The following is a 25,372-nucleotide window of genomic DNA, read 5'->3' on the forward strand; positions in this document are numbered from 1 at the left end:
ACTAAAACTATTATCTAATTGGTTATAAATTAAAGCGAGTCTTTTAATTAACGACTGCTTTGTGAAACAAAGCGTGACAAAGCGTGATCGATAGCGTTTTTCTGTCTGCGTCTCTTAGAATTCTTGCCGCCCTGTTCTGAAGCTTGAGAAACCCTTTGCAGACTTTCCGCACAAGAGCTGTCCCAAACCGTGCTACCATACATTAGAGTCGGTTTCATAACTCCGTTAGCTTCCGTTATAACAAGTTTCTCTTTGTTTTCTTTGTAGATAGGGACTTGAATGCTTAAAGAGACCGATGTGTTTTGATAATTTCTTGCATAGATCGTCAACGTGAGAATCATAAGCCATGTTCCTGTAAAGAGTTACACCTAAACGTTTTTGTGAAGGGACCTTGGAGATTTCAGCCTTATCGAGCATTATCTTCAAGCATGGGGCTGTTTCTTGATCTAGTCTCCTAGTAATCAGCGATACGCTTCCCTGTTACCAGCAGAGATTTGGTCTTGTTCCAGGGGCACCCAACGAGAATATAGTTCAAAACCACTTAAACATAGCATTGTTAAACGTATTTTAGTATTTAAACGGTAGATATAGGCATATTTTTATCCCCTAAAAATTTTTCATCTGTTTTGATTTCCTAGCTGAAAGTCTAGTGATCCGAAAATTATAGGGATCAAAACTTACCTTTTCGAAAATTTCAGCCAGAAAAAAGGCTCCCGAAAATTCTAAGTGACCTTTTGAAGGTAAAAATCCGTTAAAAATAGGCAATTATACCATTTTTTAGATGTTCGAAAATCTTAGGAAAGGCAGGCAAGCAAGAAATTTTACAACAAATGTTTCGAAAATTCTAGATCTCAAATCGTCTTCCGAACAGATATTCTTCCGAAAATTGTCGTTGGGTGCCCCTGTTGTTCGTGTTTAACTTGACTTGTACTTCATTTTATATAAAAATGGTTTTTGACCAGTTGTTCCCATCTGTTTTCTCTTGTGCCGTCTCCGTAAATGATGCAAACTAGACGACGAATTTTTAAAAGATTCATATACCCTCTGTACATGCTGTAACCTCAGCAACTAGAGCCTTGTTTGCTGACAATAATCTGTGAAATGATGAAAGGCTATTTACATAGCCAGATCGTTTGCTCACTTTTGTGTTCACAGAGTTAGCAGTTTAATTAAAATCTCTCTTATCGACTCGTACATCGTTGGTTTATTCTCCTCCGGAACTTCTTTGAGGACGTGCCCTTTTTTGAAAACCGCACTATATTTCTTCAGTAGCCGATTGGCTCCTGATGTTTTTCCATTTATTGCCTTCAAGGGAAGGAGGCGGGTAGTTGTGAAAGTATGAACCACAGTATATTGACTAAAATTAATCTCAGTTTTTCCTTGATGTTTTAGAAACTAAGGGATAGGAATGAAACTTCATTTTTCCCCGATCTGATTTCGCTCGCCGGAAATTCGCACTTTCCATGTCTTTGGACAGGGGTAATGGAAATGACTCTTTGGGCAAGAAAATAATGAGATCGATCATAGCGACATATATGGTTTCCTTATCAAGGGATATGTTTTCCTTATCTGAATTTGTCTTATAAGTCTTTTTTCATGCATAGGGACATAATTTCCGCGATGTTAAGTACACTTGAGGCCCGCGAAAGGAACAAAGATCTACTGCAAATAATGAATGGACACGTCTACTGATAACCAAAACATGCGCAGAGGACTTGACGAATCCTTTACGTGTCACCCGCGCAACTGAAAGGGGACTGGGTCTACTTGTTATGTCAAATCTTTCAAAAATTACACCAGCAAGACCAAGGATGAATTCACCGGCATTATTTATTTTATTGTCCACTTTCCTGTATTATCCTGTATTCTCCGAGGACTATTATGAGTTATTAGGCATTTCCAGGGACGCTAGCAGTAAGGACATTCGAAAAGCATTCAAAAAAATAGCGCTAAAGCTTCACCCGGATAAAAACAAGGTATGTTATCGGAGCTTGTACGCGTGAGTTTGATCACAGCTTTTGTGATACTTCAATATTTTCCTGTTTGGTTTTTTCAGCTGGTGTTATTTTGAAATATATTCTTTGCTTTTAACAGGATGATCCTCAAGCTCATGAAAAGTTTACAACGATAAATAAAGCTTACGAGGTTTTAAAAGGTAGGAACAGGAGAAGACAGTAGCCATTAATTTTATGACTGTTTATACATTACGTTTTTTACGTGTACTATTGTTGTTCTGTAATTATAACTGAGCTTAAAATTAAGCTTACAATCAAAAGTCAGCTGTGTTTTTAATGACTATAATTCTAGGTTAGCAACCTAAAATATGTTAAATATTCAATTTTAGTGGAATGCCATTTCGCTAACGTTGTCATATCGTAATACAACGTGCATAGAATACATGTAGCTATAGTCTGAAATAATTAATATTGCTTCCAAATGCAATGATTATACCTTTCTAAAATTTTATTGAACTTATTCAGCAGCTGGGAACACATGACCTTACTACTTTTAAAGACAATGTTTTCCCCTCAGGAAATTATTTGAAACAGCGTAGCTCTCACTATAAACCAAATGAACTAGACTACATTAACAGGGTAAGCCAGACGGGTAGTGTTAATCCAGACTTAGTAAATCGATAAACTTATAATCGATAAAAATCGATAGTAATCGATATCAATCATCCATGATTATCGTTTTCCAATATCCATCGACAGAAATCGATAAAGAAAAAAGTTGTGACTTCGATTAACATTGATGATTTTCCGATAGAAATCGATGATGAAGTTTTTATTGGTTGTTATCAATTTGTTAATCAATAATAATCGATAAATTATTTTTTCTGTGACTTCGATGTCTATCGATTTCCGATATCAATCAATATTAATCGGCGGATTAAATTGATTAATATCGATGATATCGATTGATTTCTGATATCGATTTTTATTGATTAACTATGTCTGGTATTAATCTACCATTATACTTAAATTAATTTGTCAATATACCCAAAATTTCCCCCCAATTCTTTTCTTAGGTAAGATTCCCTTACAGTGCCATAGAATTGTTAGACATCCAGCAATTTCACACTATTTTGTGCAGATAAATAATATGAATAGAGTTGAAACATGTGATGCTTAATAAATGTTTTAACCTGTATGGAAATCTGGATCAATTGAGGTTTCTGGGAAACTGCCCACCTACCCCACCCCTCACCTAACCCAACATTTTGCCCTAATTGAGAAGTAAGTGTTAATGTTGACTTAGGGGAGAGGTAGGTGGGCAGTTTCCCAGAAACCTTAAGTCCAAACCTACCATACCATATACCGTTTATGCAAAGTCATTTTGTTTTCCCAAAGTCCATGGCCAACCCTGATTAATTATAGGGAGGTCATTCTCTTCCCTTTTTTTCTTCAGAAAACTGCAAATTCCCCACAGTTGAGCCAGTAGACCTAAAAATGGAGATCAGAAGGCAACTGACTGAAAAGGGACTATGTGCAGTCTTTTTGCACCTGTGGGCCACTTAAGAATTGAGAAGGGAGCTGAAGCCAAAATGCGTCCTGTAAATGTTTTTGGCATCGATACTGGCCCAGGGAGGGGGGAGGGGGCTACTTGGGTTAATTTTTGCTGGGTATGTGCCGCTGGCCTCTCAGAGCCCCTACCCCATCATAGTCTATTTTGTGGCCTAATTATAGACCCCATCTTAGTCACTTTGGGGCAAATACGTAATTTTCACAATCCCAACTTATTCACTTTCTGTTTATGTATCTACCTTATATTGAATGAAGAACACTTTCCTTTTCACCTACAGTACAAACGCTCTGGTACATTTTGTAAATACAGATAAAGAACTGTCTTACCCCAAACATCAGAAAATGTGCGACCCCATTCTAGTAACTCTATTGAAATTGCTACCCCATCATAGTAAATCCAGTTGTGAAAATGCAACCCCATCCAGCGGCACATCCCAATTAGCCCCTTACAAGGAAGTACCCCCCCTCCCCAGGGATACTGGGGTCATGCCAGTCAGCTATAGGCCAGTTCTTTCCCCTGTCCCTAGTAACAGTTCAAGAAGTCTTGGCAAAAGTAATCCTACCCCAGTTTTCTCCTCATTTTCTAAAGTGGCAAGTTGTTAGCCATCCTACTGAGTATCTCTGCTCTGCACCTAAGAGAGTTGACTACCAGTGGTCAGGGCTTCTTACATTTTTTTGTGTGACATGATATTTATTACATCATTGTCCATTGTGTCAGAGTAAAGTGGAATACAGGTGTATGTGTTTTTTAAATACCTGTACATAATCATTTTTATTTACCTTTGGTGACCTGAGAGAGATACATTATTTGTGTGTTACTGTTTTAATTTAGATGAAGAGCTTCGTAAAAAGTATGATGTTTATGGTGAAGAGGGTTTAAAAGACGACCACTTTGATGGAGGACATTACCAAAGCTGGAATTATTTTAATGAGGAATTTGGTAAGATTGTGGCATTTACAGAGGAGATGAGTTGTTTTAACTTCATTTTTTTATTTGAACTTAATTTAAGTTTGTAAGTTACAGCCACTATAATGTTATTCCTGTTAATAAACCACTAAAAGAGTCTTGTACGTGTAGATCTTCAGTGCCTGTTACATATTCACCAAGCCTCTTCTTCACTGAGCTTAAAATTTACCACCTTTCTTTATTTATCACACACATGACGATTTCGACATTAATGATCCTAGCAGTATATAGGATGCATGTCATACATGAACCTTGCGTATGGTCCAACTCGCCACAAGTCCTTTGTAGCTCAGTGGTTAGAGCATCTGACCGGTGTACAGAAGGTCATTGGTTCAATTCCTGTCGAGGACCCAGATTTTTTTTTTGTCCTGTGCTTATGACTTGTTGATCACATCACTTCCCATTTTTTTCTCATTCATCTTTCTTTACTTATCATATTAATTTCTACTTTAACATTTTCATAATAGTAAATACACTTTGCCCCCTAAAATTTTGCATTATCATTTTTCTCTTTTTCTCTTGGAACTTAAAGTAGTAAGAATTAGATGCAATACGACCAATCATCACCAGATCAAATCTAGTACCAACCCTTTTTTATTTATTTATTTTTATTTTATTTGCCACACAATAATGAATTACAAATAAAATAGGATATGTAGAAAAAATAAGTGGCAAGGAGACCTAACAGAAACTATGAGAAGCTTATGAGAGGTTAGGCGTTCTCAAACTACAGGCTAGAGCTGTTTACATCAACTGAAGAAAAGATGGTGTTAAGTTGAAGATGGAAATTAAGATCGGAAATTCACATTTATGTATTAATTTAATCTTCAATATTTTCGTAACGGAGAAAAGGGATTGAGAGTTTTGTTGACTTCATTGTCATAGTGAGTTAAAAAGCTTAGGTCCTTGAAAAAATAGGTGAGAACTTCTTGGTGTTCATTCAACAATACGGTAGACTGTTTTATATACAACTGTGTACATGTAGTACTGTAAAATCAAATATTATGTTGCTAACTACTGACATTTTTCTTATCACAGGAATTTATGATGATGACCCAGAGATTATAACATTAAGCTACTCAGATTTTGGTGGGTGTGTTAATGATATATTTATACTGTAGATTACCTCCCACAAAACTAGTTGAGATAAACTGGAAAAATCCTCTATGGTTTTTCCTATCATCTGTGCAAAAATAGAATGTATTTCTAAATGAATCTGTTCATCCTCTCTCCCAATTTTGTTTTGAATCATATGTCTTTGTTTTTAGTCAACCAAAACAACATTGGATGGTAGTGAGGACCAGGATAAGTTTGTCCTGTTTTGGTGACATTTTAGCATCAATTAGTTCCTGAATTAGCTTAAAATTTACCTACCCCTTTCTTAACTGTTTTACCTCAAAAACACATGGGGAAACTTAAAATGTTGCTAATCCTTGCCAAAGTGATGTTAAATATAATTCTGGTATAATTTTTTGTCATTGCTAGCCCGGGCTAGATTTCTAGCTGCCATTTGGGAAATGAGTCCATCCTCCTCCTGTTTCTTCTTGTTCCTCGCCAGTAAGGATGTTTTGCCAGGAGAAACGTCAGGGACTCTGCGCCAGAAATTCCATACTGATGACGTAAAATTAATCTGTCTGGAATCTGGTCAGGAGATCTGATTGGTCATCATAGTAGTTATATTGACCTCTAAGTACCAGCAGATTGTCCCTAACAGACCCTTGCTCATTCAATATGACTTGCTCCCTTGATATTAATAATAATAATTATAATAATAATATGTAAATTAAATATATTATTTACATTTTTTCTTTGTATAATTATCAATGGTTATAATAAGTAAGTAATAAGTAATAGTTTATTGATATCCCTCTTGCGGCCTAAAGGCTAAATTACAAGGAAGGTCAGTGACAATAACAGAAGACAATACAATACAATAAACAATGAAATAGAAATTAATGTAAATATGATTAAAAGCACCACATAACAGAGAAAAAATAACAGAGCACAGGATTACAACTGGTCTTGAAACTTAATGGTGCAGAAATCTACGAACCGCTTTGTCTTGGGGACAATGTGCAAAGGAAAATGTTCGCCTGAATGGAGGCAATATGGCCTGTCAATTGATGCACAAGGAATTAATGGCTTGAGTACCGGGGACGACAGGCAGTCACGCTCGATAAAATTTATGCAGGATTCCTCCCTTCTCTGGGAAAGGGCAGTGATGCCAGATTGAATGAGGGCGTCATCATAGTGACAATTCGGCAAAACGATGCATAGGGCCCTTTTTTGTACAGATTCTATAGCGTCCTCTAAATACTTTGGCAGGGCAGCCCAAACAGGGCAAGCATATTCAAGTACAGATCTTACAATGCTACAGTACACTTGTATTAGCTGCGTGATAGTGAGGCCACTTTTTTTAAGCGCGTGCAATGCGTACAAACGCTTGTTGGCCTTTTTGACTATGTGTTCTATTTGGACATTCCATGAAAGATAATAATGATAATCATAACTATAACAAAATTCTCAAATCTGATTGGCTATCAACTCCCCTGATTTCAGCCTTAATTGGACAATTTAATAGGACAGTACGCGTCATGCCCAAGTAATTGGACAGTACGCGCCATCACGAGTGCGCTTAAATGGCTTTTTTTCACTACTAGCATAAAAAAATTTGGAATTTCTTCTGTTTTGATTTTAAAAAAGGGCTTATATTAATATATCACAAATTTTGTTAAAGTTATGATTAATTGGTAACAGAACTTCGTGTCGTCCAATTCAGTCTGTAATCATACTTGTGATTAAACAAATCGGACTCCCGCTACGCGGTCGTCCGATTTTGTTAGTCACTCGTATGATTACAGACCGAATTGGACTCCACTCAGTCCCGTTAACAATACTAATTAAATGTAATACGTAATGCATTTTGATTATTAGGAAATATTTTGTACTGTTTGTTTAACAGAGGTGTCAGTCGAAGGAAGTGAAGATATTTGGTTTATCAACTTTTATTCCCCGTTTTGTTCACACTGTCATGATTTAGCACCAACGGTAAGAAAAGCAAAGTGATACATTTTCTTGAATTAACAGGTAATCCTTACTTTAGGTTTTTGTCAGGTTTTCCCATCTGATAATTGTTAAAATAGGGTCAAAAAATAATTATGGTATCTTTCAGAAGCTTTTATTGTTCCCTTTTATTTTTGTACCTTGTATTTTTTCTCTGTTAAATGCCCCCCTGCCTTTTTTGACAAACTTGACCTGGTAGACATGGAATGCATTTGAATCTGCAGTTTATATGGGATAACTATTGTTTAGAAACGTTTTTTATTCCTTTTTCTTGATAGCAGTGTTAATTTTACCTTTAAAACTACAGTTTATTTTACTATTAGTAATTTTCTGCGGGCTTATTGATCTTGCTTTATATTGAGTAAAATACATGACAGTATAGTAGTGCTTTTAACTCCTACCAATTAAAATAAAAGTTAATAAAAACAGTGAAGCTAACCCTTTGTTGTTTTTATTAATATTAATACTGGTCAGTGGAGAGAAGTTGCTAAGGAGCTTGAAGGAGTGATTAGATTTGGTGCTGTTAATTGCCAAGAAGAATGGAACTTGTGTCGGCGGCAGGGAATTCAAAGTTATCCCTCTCTTGTATTCTACCCAACAGTAAGTTTAATAGGTTGCAAAAACTAATAAAAAGTCTGTGTTGTTGCTCAATGAATGATTTAGAACACTTACAAACTTCATCTCTAAGTAGTAAATGAATGATGTAGAAAGGAGGAAACTGTACATTGGGTAATCATATAAACAATCTTACTAAAAATAAACCATAGTATTAAGTATTTTACTTTTGTACTCCAAGTGCTGTAAAGGGTCACTTATAACAGCCTTGGGCTAATAATATACATCTTCATAAGGGGTTTAGGGGGGCTTATAAACCAGGAGGCTTTACGTCCAAAAGGGCTTATAACTTGAATAAATAAAGTGCTGTATAGCAGTGCTGATTGTAGTGCTGATTAAAATAGTTTTTGCATTTACTGGTTTTTAATTAACAGTCAAAGTCTCATAATACATTGAATTCATTCTAATCAAATGAATACATTTTTAGGGGGGCATATGATCGGATTGTTTTTTTAAGTCTACAGGTAGATAGGCCTATAACAGGGGGTAGGGGGAGCTCATAAGGGGTAGTTTATGGTATACTGCATGCTACAGTAGCACAAGGGAAAATTCAGGATTTTTGAAAGTGCCAGAGTGGCTAAAAAAAAGTAATTTAGGCAAACCAACTTGTATTAATTGATCAAGCAGAATAATATTTTCCTATGCACACTGCAACAAAATTTCCAAACTGTTACAATTTGCAAAGGCCATAATAAAAACTGTAACACTATAAACTCTAGCAAATAAAAGAAGTGAAAGATCCGTAAAGGAACATATACAAATGTGTATCGTGTCTTTGAGAAAAAAATTCAATGGGATACTTTGTTCCCATTGATCAGTGGGCATACAGCATCCCTTTGAATTTTTTCATGAGTGCACCAAGGAGCAGAATTAAAATACATATATTGAAAACAAGTGAGATAGAAGGCTGTCAGTATATGCCTTTGTTTTAAAATCTGCTGTTCTAAATATCTGGAAATCAAAGTTAATACAAAAAAGTTGTCCAGCATGATTACAGTTGCTTTCTGTCATAATTATTTACATCTGTTTTTGTGAGTATCAGCCGTTCTAAAGGTGTCCACTCAATTTACATGTGTACAGCTGGCAATAATTAAAGCATATTTTGGCATTTTTATACATTTGTTTGATTTACTTTCCCTGAGAGGCTGGCTTCTTAAAATGTCAGCCCTGATAAAAGAGCATTTTTTCCTTTTCATTTACTTCTAGCATGAATTTCACCGAGGTTCAAGAAGCACTAGATCACTTGTCAGTTATATACTGGATTCCTTAGAAGTTAATCTCTATCGTTTATCGGAGGGTAAGAACACATTTCAGTATTAGTTTACTTCATCCCCCTACCCCCATCACCTACTTAATCAGATATGAGGGTTATCAGAAATAATGGAGAGGTTAATGAAGACAGAAATTCATTACTATTCGAGTTAAGCCATTTTTTAACAAAACTGAGCTTTTATCCATAATTATTCAGGTTGGTTTTCTGTAACATAGATTGATAGCCAGAGCTAAAAGCAAAGCTCCCGTCACAGTTATAATTTACTTGAACAGTGAACTTGGAACTATTGCAAAGAAATCCACAGATGTACACTTTTATTTGAGGGAGGGGCTCAATGGACAAGAAACAATCGCTGCTGAAATAACTGAACTTAAATTGAGCCTCACGATCAATATTAAAAGCTAATAACTGGTCAGCAGCCCAGAAAACTTTAAAGACAAGTGGACCTCAATAAGTTGAAACCTGAGCCCGTGATATGGTCATGTGATACTGGCATGGTCAGCAGATAATCATTTTTGACAGCTGTCAATTGACCATAACATGGATGTCTATTATCAAGTTAAACACAGGTTGCAGGCTCTCAAACCAACTAAAAAATATCATTTCACATTGGTTATCCTGTGGTGCAGACAGATGGGCAGGCCGATGGGTGTACGGTCACATGACTACCAAAATTTCTCCGATGCATGAATAACCAAATTTTCTTACCCATGGTGTTCTGCTGCTCATGCTTCACGCGTGCAAGAGCTCTGATTTAAATGCTGCCTGTTTTTAACATTCCCAAGAAGGCACAAAGAGCAGAGTGGAAGCACTTTTTTTTTTGCTTAAAATAACGCAGTATATACCACTTATTAACCGAGAGCGAGGTCATTACAGAGAAATCTCAGTGTCTGTGACAATTATTACTGTATATACTGTACATTCATTGTATTATTTATAATCTCCATCATGTAACCTGAAAAATGTACAAGGCAAATTAAACGACATTAAGTGTATACATTTTCGTAATTATTATTACTCCAAAATCTTATTGCAGGCAATTTTGAAAAGCATATAAACAAAGGTGAAGAACCCTGGTTAATTGATTTCTGTGAACGTGGTGGAGGTGAGTCCCATCCTTGTCTTTTCATGTAATAGAATGGTTGTGGCCAAATTTTTTTAAAGCACTTGAGTTTGAATATCAGCTTTAGTTGGCAACAAAATATGTGTATTAGTTAGTAAGAATATTTATTACTAGCCTTACATTTTCTGACTTCTGGTCAGATGCTTACTGCATCAAAGTCTGTTAGAACGGTGTGAAAGTTATTACGAGGTCAGGGAGGAGTCAGTGAGTGTGTTTCCTCTGCTATTCTGACCACTCCCCCTCCCCCTCCAAAGAAGGCAACTTTGCTGAGAGGTGGGTGAGTGGGCACAATTTCATAGCTTTGTTTGACATGACTAGAATTTGCCGCATTTACCAAAATAATTAAAACTGATCTTTTAACATTTTTATTTTGCTGCTGGTTATTGCTTTTTTGTATTAGGCTTGGATTATCATCTTGAATTTTAAAATTTATGTTGTAGTTCATTTTTTATGTCAGTTAATTTTTACTTTTCCATCGTTTTGGGGTATGATAATGTATGCTAATGAATTTAAACAAAGGAGAAATAGAAATTAACTGAAATCAAGAATTACCTGCAACACATACATATCATTATGGTCCAATTCAGTCATGGCCATTATTTATCTTACAGATTGTCTCACTTCAGATACTAAAATCAAACTGGCTGCAATTTTGGTAAGGTTGATAGTTATATTTCCATATTCATCTCGGCATAGGCATGATGTTTGAATCACTGCTGTGCTAGAGTCCTTGTTGTTGAACTTGATTAACCTGCCGAATCAAATTCAAAAATTGATTGAGATGTCGTGTTTGTGCTAAGATTTTGTTGAACGTAATTCAAGAATAAGTTTAGCCGGCAGGGCAGAAGCAAATCAATGACTGTATGAACTGGCCCTTAGTCGCTTTTTGATCAACAGCCTTTATAGTTAATGAGTAATGACCTATGGAAAGTTTTGTTGCTGGAGTCAAACTTGTTGTTGTTAAACCCTCTAAGTCCCAATGGTGACCAACATCAATTTTCTCCCAACAATATCCATAGGTTCTCAAAAGAAAAGGTTATGAGAATTAGTAAAATAATCACCAAAGCGAAAATGCTTTGATCTTTTATCAAATTCTCTCAACTAATTCTTACAGGAAATGTATAGGGATCAGTTTGGAGAATTTGTTTGTGGATATTGGGGCTTAAAGGGTTAACTTGTAATCTTTCCTATTATCCTAACCCGTGCTAAGCTCACAACTTTAATGGCAGAGGAGAAGAAGAGGTAGTTGTAAAGAGGTTGCTGTTGTAACAACAGAGATCTTTACCATTTGATTTTTTGTTAGGATAACTTAGTCAATATTGGCAGTATTGATTGTGGTGCAAGTAAAAGATTATGCAAAGAAGTTGGTTACAGCGATGATCTGGTTTACTTCAAGGATGAAGTTGGACCCAAAAAAGGAGAGGTGGGACCTGAGCCTTGTTTTAAAATCTTTTGTTTTACTTGACAAAAACAATGTTTTTCTAACTTGTGTGCATTATATAAAACCCTTTCAGGTTTTGAGCATTCAGTTTGTCAATTACAAACTTTCTATATTTTAGCCTGCGTAGCTGGCGGCTTTTTTGGTGCGAATTTTGTTTTTGGTTCGTATTTATACGGCCGCGCGCGAGGTCAAAAGAGTAAACGATGGATGCAGATAGCGAGGGGTAGGGAGAGAGTTTTTCCCACTACCCTTCTCCCCTCCCCTCCCCTCCCCTCCCCTCTCCTCCTCCCCCCTTCCCCATCATTTTCTGGTTCGACCTCGGTTCTGGCTTTCGCACAGGTGTTTCTCTTACTTTACGAACCACAAAGGAAGAAACACCAACACCAAAAACCACCAGGGTAGTTGTTGGAAAGGTGCGGCTGGATAAATCTCTACCTTGTGGATAACGCAATTGATTTCCCTCATTGTTTATCCGGTGGATAGCGCTATCCAACGTTTAAACAACCGGAGCCAGCTATGCAGGCTATCTATAATATATCAAAAACTCAGATCAGCTTGATGTTGTTGTCAAATTATGTGTTGTAAGTTAAATCGGTATTAAACTTTAAAAAATATCAAGAAGTAAGTATTTTCTTTCTCCTTCTTCTGTTTTGCTTTTTCCAACAGATTATTGACAGTCTAGAAACCAAAGAGATTGTAAGTTTTGCACTGAAGAAACTGCCAGATCCAATAAATGTGGATTTTAAAACATTTGAGGTAATCATTGAGAAAATCTCATTTCAGAGTTACATAAACCCTTTCAAAACGAGGTAAAGTGCAAGCCCTTCCATATGACAAAACATTGTACGTTTTATTTGAATGAAAAAAGAAAATTACTTTCATAGCAAACTTACCCTCATTTAGACAAACAGAATTGGGGTACCGGTAATTCAGGGATCGCCAATTAACCCCTAAGCCTGCGTCACAGACAAAACTAAACTTCAGTCACAGTCCGCCTGCGAAACAGCCCGGAAATCCTTGTTCAAGGCCCCATCTATGTACCAGGATTTGAGTATGTGCCATGATTGGCCAGTTAAAAAAAGCCATTGTGGATTTGCCAATCAGGATGAAAAGAAATTCGAAACACACTTCCGGGAATTCGTTGAGTCCGTCGGGGGCCCAGAACAAGGATGTCAGCGCTGCTTCGAAGACGTTACTAACCGGAGTTAAATCACGTCTACTTTAAGCCGCAATATCCAAATACAAATTCTCCAGTCTGATCTGCATACATTTCTTAAAGAATTTGTTGAGAGAATTTGATGAAAAATCAAAGTGATTTCCCTTTGGGGATCATTTTATTTACTCTCATTTCCTTTTCTCTTGGTGATTTATGAAAGGCCTAGCTTTTCTGTAACACTGTATGTACAGGATTTACGTGGCATTACTCCCGTAAGCGACCACCCAAAATGCGAATAATTGGTCGCTTACTAGAGGTGGTCTCTTACGAGAGTAGAACCGCAGAAGGTCTTTTAAGGGGAGAAATCCGGACACGTCTACTTTTTGCAAAGATTGTATCGCATGTAATGTTTAGGTTACAATGTATGTAAACCAATGCAGTTTCTAACGGTTCTTGTCATACTATAAGTAGCATTGTACATACAGCAAACGTAAAGATCAGACCATTGTATCAGGTGGTCGCTTAGAACAGGTTGAAAACAATGCAAAATTCTAAAACCGTCAACCTAAAAAGTGGTCGAGGGGCTTGTTTATGAGAGGTTCCAACTGTAAGGCTTTGACTGGTAAAATTTCGGTGTTTTGATAAGTGGTCGCTTATGGGAGGTGGTTGCTTACGGTAGGTGGTCGCATATGAAGTTTCGACTGTAGTAATTGGTGTTATAATGAATGTATTTTTTGCCTAACAGGACATGAAGACAAAACTTTCCTCCGCCACAGAATTGCCTTGGGTCTTACATTTTGATAGGGGACCCATGGACAACTTAGAAATCAGAAAACTTCCTGCATTTACTTCAGATATCAATGTAAGTTTTATAAGTTCCAGTTGCATCTGTAAACGATTCAGAATCGTAGCTTCTCAAAGTTACTAATAATTCATAAAGAAAATACAAAGGAAATTTAAAATGTTTAATGAGTGCATTTGGAAATCAGATGAAAAACTGCTCAGTTTTGCATCCTTAATTTCTCCTTCTAAAACCTTTTTTTTTAGAAGGAATATCAAGCATTCCACGTAGTGTTTCATCACCAGATGAAACACCTCGAAGTTCATCAGAAATACTCCGCTGCGCATCGTATTTTCAACTCTCTCCTCTGTGTTTTATCTGGTGATGAAACACTGCGTCTCATGCTTGATATATTACATCATACATGTAATCAGAGGGGTGCAGTTAGTGGAAGCATGGGCAGGTTGTTGCCGTCGAGGCCATACACGGTAAAACGCGCAACATGTACAGATTTTGTTGGAAAAAGTAGAACTTCTCGCTGCTTTCTGGAAAACCATTTCGCAGCTTTCAACGACCTGATTTGATGCAGGACAGGTTTGTTTTCGTGGGTGGTAAAACGCGGTATTCAACTCGTTTTGCAGCAATGCGCAAAACAAGTTGCACGTTTTTGTTGTGGGGTGTGATTTTTGGTTGGATGAAAATAATAGTTTGATTTTTCTTTTTGTAGGTTGGTCATGTTGATTGTAGTAAAGAAACAGAGATATGCCGGCAGGTTCATGTCAGAAAATATCCAATGGTGGCTCTGTTTAAAACACGTGGTCACTATGAGTGGCATCACGGTATGTATAGCCCTATAATCCGGGGGGGGGAAGGGGGGGCGAGGTTGGGGGGTATAAGTGGTAGTTAAAGGTAGATGCTCTTGGTAATATAATCAATTTTTCTTTATTGAACAGGCCGCTTTACTGCCCACGACATTGCTGTGTTTGCGAAAGAGAGTGCATCTTCCAGCGTCCGGACTCTAGGGCCTGACGATTTCCCTGCACAAATTTCCCAGCCTGAACTTCCGTTCTTCGTGGATTTTTTTGCTCCAGTAAGAACATCATGCTATGTCCCTTGTCGTACCACCCAGAAACTTCCATTTAAATTTAAGGCTTAGATTAGGTACTAGGGAGTCAGATGGCATCACTTCGCTTTGACTCGGACTTTAAAGGGAATTCGTCACTTTAGAAACGAGAAGAAACTGGGCCGAATTAACTTTTGCAAAGACTTCTGGAACTGTCACTAGGGACAGGGAAAAAAATTGGCCAATAGCTGACCGGCTGACCCAAAATGACGTTAAAAGTTCAAAATGGTGGCGCGCGGGAAATTGAAACAAGGGGAATGCAGCCTCCTCCTCAGGCGCTTCGTTTTCCGCACGGTAGAGGCGAGCGACTGGTGATGAGCCGCAAGGGACTATGGGAAGGGTACAGACGTTGTTTCCTTCCCGCCTTCCTTTGCGCGCGCTAGAGAGACGTCTGGATACGAGGCAGAGGGAAATGTTTCTATTTTATTTTATTCGACAAAATCAAATTAAAATATTAAAGGAAAAACGTAAAGCATTCTGGTCGTAGTAGTAAAATGACGCCATCGTGAACATGGCCTATTTGTCACAACAGTAGAGGTTTCCTTCGACAATTCTCACGGCCGTTGATTCAAGTTATCTACTTTTTACATCTTTCAGTGGTGTCCGCCTTGTATGCGTTTATTACCTGAATACAGAAAAGCTGCCCGTTCATTTGAAGATGGCGAAGTTGGCTTTGGTACGGTAGACTGTACAGTGCACCCTAATTTATGTCATATGGTAAGATGCACTTTAGTAAATTATTCAATATATTCATAATTTCTTCATGTAGCATTAATTATTGCTAACATCAGGAGCACGGTTTATTTCATATTAGGCTGATTTAGCAACAGAGCGGGAACGTCAGTTGATAACGGCGCGCGCAAATCAAACAACTGGCTTGACCAATGGCAGAGCGGCAAATTGGGCACTGAAAGTCGAGTTTAGTCCTTTCCGCGCGCTTTCCCGTCGTCAAATGACGTTCCCGTTCTGTTGCTAAATCAGCGTATTAGGTATTTTGAGAACAGACCTCTGGAGCCAGGGTAAGAGGAGGGGGAAACAACCTTGGATACCGCAAATGCAGAGAAAGACAAAAGGCTTCTCTTTCCTCCTCCTCTATCCCTCTTACATTTTCTCTTTTTTTCCTTCCTCTGGAGAGAGACTGGTCATCAAAACGGACAGCAAAACAATCGACTTTTCTTCCCAAAATTTCATCTCGATGGACAAATTAATCTGAAACATCTCCAGTCTTTCAAAGAGTAAGAATTTCAAGCAGTCCTAGAAGAATAATGTCTAGTATGTTTTAAAGATTTCTCTCTTCGAATTTTCGCTGCAAGAAAAAAAGTAATTCTGGAAAAAATGTGTAAAACCTATGACATAATAGCCTGCGTGGCAGGCGTTCGAAAAAGAAGGGGAAGGGGGTTTGGGTGAGAGACCGTGCGCGAGGGAGAAGGGAGGCGGGGAACACGTTTCCTCCCTCCTTCCTCGCGCGCTCCTCATGCTTCTCTCGCGCCAACAATCCACTTTTCCTTCCCTTTCGGACGCCTGCCACGCGCGCAGGCTTATCACATAAGGAAGCCATCTACGTAAGCGTTCTCATTACTCCTTCCCTATGCATTCAGCGTACGATTTTTTCGATGTTGAGTGACACCGCGTTTTAGATCCATGAACTTGTTATTTCTTGTGCGGGATTAGCAGAGTTATTTTTCATCTGCTGCTGGAAAGGAAGCAGACAATTAATGAGCAAACACTTGCTTCACTCGAAAATTGTTTAAGGTTTTTGATAATTTTTGGCATTAAATACATTTTGGTATTTCTCCTCGTTCGCAGTTGACACAGGGCACTTGTCATGCTCCTTCCTTTGCAACAAAACACAAGAGATTTATCAGCTTCTTGACGCTTTATTTTTCAGTATAATATTCGCTCATATCCAACAACAATCCTCTATAACAACAGCATTCCTCATCAATTTACTGGTCACCATACTGCCGCTGATTTAGTGGAGTTTGTTGAGGTAAGCAAGTCATCTGCTTCATTAAACAGTTAATTTTCGGGTAAGTCCTTGAATAGTCCTTGAGTTTTCTTCAACTTTGAACGTAGTGGCCTGGAAAGAGTTTTTTGATACTTTTTGGTTGTCCAAGACAGGATATAAATCATAGCGCAGAGAATTTAAAGGTTATTTAATAAATAAAGTGCTATATGTTTTATGCAATAATTAACTATCAATTCAAGACCAGTAAACTAAAACATGTAGAGAAGTTGGTGAAGCAAACAGTTCAAGCCTTAAAGCCTTATTAGAATAGACTGGAAATGTGCATTTTTGTACAGTCTGTGAAATCATATTCCTAGTAGGTGGTCCTTGAAAATCTAATGTGGTCCTTGAAAAGTCCTTGAAAAATGGTTGCAATTTTTTTATGAACCCTGTTGACCCTTTAAGCCCCAATATCCACATACAAATTCTCCAAACTGGTCTCTACACCACCTGATTTCCTTAGTTAAGAGAATTTGATAAAAGATTGAAGCATTTGCCCTTAGGTGATCATTCTATTTATTCTCATAAACTTTTCTGTTAATTATGTATTGATGATGTCTAGAGAAAATTGATGTTGGTCACTCTCGGGACTTAAAGGGTTATAGACTGCAAAACAGTCGGTTTTTTTCTCAAAATCAGTAAAGGAATCGGTAAAGCGTGGCGTAAGTGTCTTACCAGCGCGAGGCGCCCGAGCCTCACTTTCAGCCTCGTTCCAGACCTTTTGTTTGACTTCTCGCGCATACTTGAATAAGCAAAAATACGGACTGTTTTGCAGTCTAAAAGAGTAAAGGCCTTGGCCAAACGTCGAACTTTTCATAAGACAAACCAAACTTAGTGAGTCAATCTCATGAAAAGTTCGACTTCTAGCTCAGTTAAGTTCGTCTGAATGAGTTTAATTCGTCTGATGTCGGATAAGCATTTTAATACAGCAACATTAAATCCTCTTTTTTGTTCCAGAATACACTGAAGCCCGCCGTGGTTCAGTTAACACCAGAAACATTTCAATCTCTTGTTGCGGAGAGAAGGGAAGGTGAAACCTGGCTAGTTGATTTTTATGCTCCATGGTGTGGGCCGTGTAATGAGCTCGCTCCTGACTGGAATAAACTTGCCAAGGTATAGTAAGAACATTACAGATCTGTGTTCACACAGTCGCTGACATGTGTGTTTTAAGCAATCTTATCGGTTCGTTATCTTAGGATATTGAGCGCTACGACTTGATTGGCTCAAAGGAGCAGGGTTATCAGGTTATAATCCGGCTGTTTTCTGACAATAAATGGTGAATGAACTTAGCAGCAAAATCTGAAGTAAGAGTGTGGCGCTTGTAAATATTTAAGACAGTCGTGTGAAAAAGAACATTATCCTAAAGCGCTTTATGTTGGCGTTTGTAAAAACGTTTCGGATGCTACCGCCTCTTCGTTCAAGTGGGTGAAGTCCAACAAAGCCTACACAAGCACGCCTAAAGGCTAATTTCAAAGGGCTTGAAGTGATTTTCATTTTCACACTGTAAAATATCTAAAGTACCCTGTGTGTGCAAACAGTTGTTTGAATGTCAGAACATTATCCGTTTATCCATCGTTCGGAGGTTAGAGTTGAAGAGGTGAAACAGCGTGCTTTTTATTTCTCAGCAAATGCAAGACGAAGCTGGTGTTGGATCAGTAGACTGTCAAAAGTACCGATCGTTCTGTCAAGAGCAAGGAGTGAATTCTTATCCCACCATACGGTTGTACCCCCACAACAGTCAGGGAGCTCGTCGCTTTGTGTGAGTTTTAAAAAGAGTTAGAGCGATGTTAGTATGACCTTGAAAAATTATTTCAGTAAGTGTTCGTTGTTTGTTTTATCAGCCAATGGATGAAAAGGTCAAAACATGGACTCTTCGTTTTCCCGCCAAAGAACACCCTAATATGGAGAAGGCATTGTTCGATTGGCAAATCGCGTTCCAGTATGACGTCAAAGCGAAGTATCGGTTGATTTCTAGAAAGTTCTCGGGCATGACGTTTTTTCAGCTGAGCGTTCGCTTAACCAACCAAAAGCTACTCGCCTTTGTATCCGTGCGATAAACCAATCAAATCGCTCTATTTCCGTTCGTTTTCATTTCAAGGTCAGATGAAATTCGTTTTGGGCATTCTTGACTCTCTCAAGGAAGATTCTACATTTATTAAGAGAGCGGTAAGACAAGCTCTCTTCCTCGCGCCATGCTTCTCTGTGGTGTCTTAATCTGCGCGGAGCCTGGTGCTACTTGTAAATTGTGTTTAGAAACAGGCAAAAGTTGTCGCCGATCCGAACTTGATATTCTTGTGTCGTTGTTTTTCGTGTTTGTTTTTCTGGAAATAGCAGTTGCTCCTCTCTCCTCTGCAGAGGCTCCCGCTAGGTTTCCCAGTGAAAATAGCATTAAGCGCGCGGGGGACTATGGGAAGACGCTTCCTCTCTTTCCTTCCCATCATACCCCGCGCGCTTTCGTTTTCCCCTCTCCCCAGTCTTCCTGCGTCAAAATAAGGCCTGTAGGGAGGAGAGAAGTGGTTGCTCATAGCGATTTTTTTTCGGAAATAAAAGGAAAATTTACGCGTACAGCCGACTCTCTCTTAACGGACATGTCTTTTAAAGGGACACCTCGGTAAAACGGACACCTAGAGTTTGTCCCTGTCTTTTTTGACTACCGATATTTGGCTCTCTATACGATGGTCATCCTGTGCGCTTCCAAAGGCGGGTGTCCGTCTAAACGAGAGAGTTGACTGTATATGCAAACATATCTAACATAATTTTATTGTCTTACTGTCTATAAAATCAACTGATTGTTTTTCGCTTTTGTGACTCCATTCTTTTAGAAACCACCGTGGATGGCGTGACGTGGATTCACTTTACAGTTGGGCGTTTCAGCACCTGCCTTCGTTAGTCACGCAACTCAATCACGATTCATTCCATGAGGCTGTTGTTGGCAGTGAAGATGCGTGGATTATCGATTTTTACGCTCCGTGGTGCGGGCATTGTATTCAGTTTGCACCTGACTTCGAGAAAGTAGCAAAGGTGGGTGCCAAAACAGATGTGTATCAGGGGCGTAGCTTTAGGTTTTGAAGGTGTACGTGCTGGAAGAAAAGTTAGAGCGCCAAAGGCGCTCCAAACAAGAGTGTGTCTATGGGTATACTCCCCAAGAAAGTTTTAAATTCGTACATTTTTTCGTTTTTCACCCCACTATAACGTTTCTTGCTGTCTTGCTGTCTGAGCAAGGGAGAGAACCAACAACAAACTCAACACCCACATATGTCGTCAACGCCGGGATTTGAACCCGCGCCACAGTGGAAGGAGGCGAGTGCTCTCACCACTGCGCCATCGTTGCCCTCCAAGGGGAAAATAGCGGTTGCTCCTCTCTCCTCCGCACAGGCTCCCGCTTGGTATCCCAGTAAAAATAGCAAAAAGTGCGCGGGGTCTCTTCCTCTCTCCCCCTTCCCATCGTCCCCCGGGCGCTGTCTTTTTCCCTCTCCCCAGCCCCCCGGCGACACAAAGAAGCCTCTGCGGAGGTGTCAGCTCGCACTGTTTGAATTTTAATAAATTTCGTCAGTGGCACAGCTCCTTTAACCAGTGTGTTAATATTGTTGTAGTTATTAGATGGACGTGTCAAGGCGGGTAAAGTAGACTGTGAGCAGGATTACCATCTGTGTTCTGAGGCCGGTGTACGTGCTTATCCTACTGTCAAATTATATCTTGGTGCGCCGGGAGAAGGAATGACACAGGTGAGATAAGCATAGCAATTCTCCTTGGAAATACAGTCAAACCTGCATTAAGCGGTCACCCTCGTGGAATGGCCAACTGACTGCTTAACCCTTTAAGATCCACAAACAAATTATCCAAACTGGTCTCTATACATTTCTATAAAGAGTAAGTTGAGAGAATTTGATAAAAGATCAAAGCATTTTCCCTCATTCTCTTGATTGTGTATTGATCATGTTAAAAGAAAATTGATGTTGATCACTCGCGGCACTTAAAGGGTTAATACAGTTTGACCGATTTTTCAGCACTCCAAAGCTTAGGTTGATACTTTCAGTGTTGAAAGTTTACTGAAAGAGTTCGAAGTGTTTAAGTTGGTGTTACTGTCGACGCCATTTTGCAGCGTGATTTAACCCGGACGCGAAGCATTTTCAATGAAAAGTAGCTCATTATTTTTCAATCAAATGAACAGATAGTTTCGTTAACGAAATTTATATATCCTTGCCCATGTTTTCACTTACTGGTAAATACAATCCAAGTAAAAACAAACACAAATTACCGTATTTATTCGATTAAACGCTGCGGCTTTTATCAAATTTTCAGCGTTTCCGATGCGGCGTTTATAATAAGGGTGGCGTTTATTCGAGGGCGACGTTTGTTTCGAAATCACTTTTCTTAAATCACTGACAACAGTTACTGTAAATCGTTTTTTAAATATTATGTACTTTAAAAGTTCCAATGTCTCCCTTATTTTGCTGAAATAGAATCGTAAATGTCTGGATGGTGTAGATGACCAAGTTGTACCGAGGTTTTTCTCATTATTTCACACTCATGTATGGGGGCATCATTACTCATTCCTTCATTACTTGTAAACTGCACCTTAAGCAGTCTGGCAAAGTCCCCCAACCAGTGTTGTAAATTATCCCTGAAAAGCCCTGAGGGGAGTGGATAATAAGATATTTACAATTTAAAATCCTGGATTAGACGCCGCATTCTTTTAATTAGGTGCGGCGTTCAATCGAGGGCGGCGTTTAATGGAATAAATACGGTAACGCTTCAATGTGCCTTGTCTTGCCTTGTCTTACTCGTTTAAGGAAGAGAGAATGATAGGACAAAGAGAGAAACTTAGGGCGTTGGCTGGGATTTGTGAATTTTCTTCAAGTTATTTTTAGAATGTAAATAAACGGAAGTCTAATTCCTTGTACGTTCGCAAATTTTTATCGATTGATTGAAACGTCATCAAGTCAACGCGCAACTGCCTGAAGCAGAAAATGCAGAATATTGTAATGGCGACAGTTGAATTTACTCTTAGCCTGGGACCAGGCTACGCAGTGGTTGAAAAAGGCAAAAGAGGGGTCAAATAGGAAAAATATCGGCGAGCGAAACGAATCGAGCGGTGGCTTGAGGAGGGGAGAGGGCGGCGCCATCCTTTCCTCTCCCCAGACTACCTCTAGGCTCGCTTCGCTCGTCGATTATTATTTTTTTTTGACCACGCGGAATTTTTTTCTCCTTTTTCCCCTACTGCGGAGCCTGGTCCCAGGCTTATTTACTCTTGACAACACTGGTTTTGGAGACCTCCCCGGAAACCATCTTCCGATTAATTCAAGCGTTCAATTGGTCTAAAAATAACTTTGGTGAAATTAACATACCCCAGGGCTAGACTGGGCGTTTCACTCTCTCTCCTATTATTCTCTCCTGGTTTAAGTGAAGTAATTTCCCCCTTTTCTTGTAGCCAGTGAACGGACACTTAGAGGTAGAGACGCAGAATCCGCAGGAAATCAAGAACATTGCGCTTCGGTCGTTAGAAGAGTACAGAACAGAATTAGAAGAAGAGCAACACGAGGAGACGCGAAGAAAAGAGACAAAAGCGAAAGGAAAAGGGAAAAAGGTAACGAGCACATAGTTGTTGATGCATGGCGCGTCGCGAACTTATAGTTCTCTTTTTCTGATCATGATATTAACGCTCGCTCGTCGCGAACTTACAGTTCTCTTTTTCTCATATAAACGCTCCCGTGCGTTGCAAATTTTACAGTTTTTGTAAACGAAAATTCCACCATTTCGGAGAACCAACCGGTAAGATGCAAGACAAAAACAGACGGTCGTCTTTCGAATGAAGATGGGCCTCTAACGGTTATATGCGAATTTTTCTTGACAAATATTTCCTCATCAGCATACGCGCCTCGAAATTTGCCATTTGGCCACACAGACTTTTGCACGTCTGTTGGCTTATATTCTGGAAGTGTACAACGTACCTTTTGTATGAAATTTGTTTGACTATGAAACACCATTTATAGTGTATGTCGTTTTCCCAGCGAAAGATGATTTATTATTCATTCAAAAAAATTTTCTGATTGGCTCAAATCCCGCGACTCATTCTTCATAACCAGCAAGCATTTACCAAATTTGGAAGATATGTGGAAAATGTGGAAAATGACTTCATACACCAGTATAAATGCCAGAAGAATGGACGGCAACCGAGAAGCCCTGGAGACGAGATTGCGTTGTTTTGGTTGAGCGATACTAAATGGCTGAACATTTCACACGTTTCGCCAAGAAGAAATGGCCGAAGTACTGCCTCAAAACATGGCAAGAACAGAAAGAATACAACTCTCTTCGGAGAATATCTGCAGAACTATACATCCCTGTATCTCCTGAACTTGCCCGGAAACAGCCAAATGAAGATGGAAACATCGACCAAGATAATCAGTAAACACAACATGAACCATCATTTTAATGCTGATGATAGCCAAATTTATTTGTCTTTCAAGCCGAGTGCTGCTGGCGAACCGACTACATCCAAACTGCGCATTGAGTCATGCATTCACGACGTTAACAATTGGATGTTAGCCAATAAGTTGATGCTGAATCACGACAAAACTGAGCTCCTTATTTTGCACGCCCGTCATCGATCACAACCCCCGCTAGAATCTATTCTTGTTTGCTCAGATGTGATCTACTCATCGAACTCAGCAAAGAACATCGGTGCGTGATTCGACAATGTCATGTTTACGGACAAACAAATAAACAGCATATGTCAGTCTGCTTTCTACCACCTGCGCAACATTGCTCAAATCAGTAAACATTTCTCTTTCCGTCATTGCGAAACTTTGATCCACGCATTCGTAACATCCAAGATTGACCACTATAATATGCTACTCTCAGGTCTTGAGCAGGATCAAGTCCGAAAGCTCCATTATGTCCAGAATTCAGCAGCCCGACTTCTAACAGGCACACGTAAACACGAGCATGTTACTCCTGTGCTAAGAGATCTACTTTGGTTACCCGTTCATGAGCGTATTCGTTTGAAAATTTTACTAATGACTTTTAAATACCTTAATCAACTAGCGCCATCCTACCTAAGTGACCTCTTAATTCACTATAGGCCATCAAGAACATTACGTTCGTCTGATAAAGAACTACTGGTACAGCCCCGCTGCCATCTTAAAACATATGGGGAGCGAGCTTTCTCCTTTATTGCCCCAGAACTATGGAGTACCCTCCCATTAAGTAGAAAACAATGCAACTCAGTAGAATCTTTTAAATCCACTCTTGAGACGTACCTTTTTAGAAATTACTCTGAATTATAAGAATCATTTATTATTACGTTTTTTCAGGCTTTTTTTTTAATATTACTTAGTAGTCTTTATCATTCACTGTTGTAAAGCGCTGTTGATTAAGTAGAGAAACAGTGCTATATAGGAAGAATATTATTATTATTATTTCAAAAGTAGGTTAAGTTTGATCGTCCCGGTGAACGTAGTCGTGAATGGGACTGTTGTTGACAGTGACTCGGACGTTTCAACAACCTGTGCGGTAGTCATCTTGAGAGTCAAAGTTTGACTCTGAAGATGACTGCCAACAACAACAGTCCTATATTCAGGACTACGTTCACCCGGACGATCAAACTCAACCTACTTTTGAAATGACTCCTGGGTTCAAACCTTTCACAGTATTATTATTATTATTATTGTTATAAATATGTTTTAGCTAAATTTAAAACAACAGCAACAATTATTGTATTCGGCGTTCTTATGATCTGAAGAATTATGGAGTCGGAGGTAGCCTGCTTAACAGACGCTTGGAAGTAGTGAGCGCAAGAGGGAGACACGCGAGGGGAGAGGGAGCACTCACTACTTCCAAGCGCCTGCTACGCAGGCTAACTCAGAGGGTGTTATCCGCCGAGGGGGAATGACACCCTCCTTGATCTCCATGAACCTTCAGATCATACTCAGTCTCATCCAATAGTGTTACTAAATAGTTTTTGAGGACTTGTGTTCTTTTAGTACGTAACACTTTTTTTTCTTTTTTTAAAATTTTTTATTAGAAGAGCAAACCAGATCACGATGAATTTTAGAACACTACAAAACCACCTCCCCGCACGCAGCGAGTCTCACTCGGAAGCGTTCAGTGAGGGCCAACATGGATCTTACATTGGCCGAAGGAAAACTATATTGGCCAGCGATTTGCCAACCGAACAATTACATGGAGTGCGGCGTCTAGCGCAGATTATTGCCAAACAGGCTTCAGTCTTACTCTTATTATACGCGCAATACACGGTATTTTGTAGAAAATTTAAATAAATTTTAGCTTCCTTTT

General features: G+C 38.9%; 1 protein-coding gene across 1 annotated transcript; it reads left to right on the forward strand.

Annotated features, from left to right (window-relative positions):
* Positions 1–1,767: 1,767 nt before the first annotated feature.
* On the forward strand, positions 1,768–25,372 carry LOC140924287 (dnaJ homolog subfamily C member 10-like). Its single transcript, XM_073374318.1, has 22 exons — positions 1,768–1,976; positions 2,095–2,155; positions 4,360–4,467; positions 5,533–5,583; positions 7,457–7,542; positions 8,032–8,157; positions 9,379–9,469; positions 10,482–10,550; positions 11,180–11,223; positions 11,872–11,991; positions 12,676–12,765; positions 13,911–14,027; positions 14,674–14,785; positions 14,900–15,036; positions 15,667–15,786; positions 16,958–17,059; positions 18,035–18,190; positions 18,703–18,836; positions 19,900–20,098; positions 20,671–20,802; positions 22,509–22,664; positions 25,101–25,372. Exons 1-22 carry the CDS (start codon positions 1,773–1,775, stop codon positions 25,128–25,130), a joined length of 2,445 nt encoding a protein of 814 aa, XP_073230419.1. The 5' UTR covers positions 1,768–1,772; the 3' UTR covers positions 25,131–25,372.

This window comes from Porites lutea, chromosome 14, assembly GCF_958299795.1.
Source record: "Porites lutea chromosome 14, jaPorLute2.1, whole genome shotgun sequence".
Classification (NCBI taxonomy): domain Eukaryota; kingdom Metazoa; phylum Cnidaria; class Anthozoa; order Scleractinia; family Poritidae; genus Porites; species Porites lutea.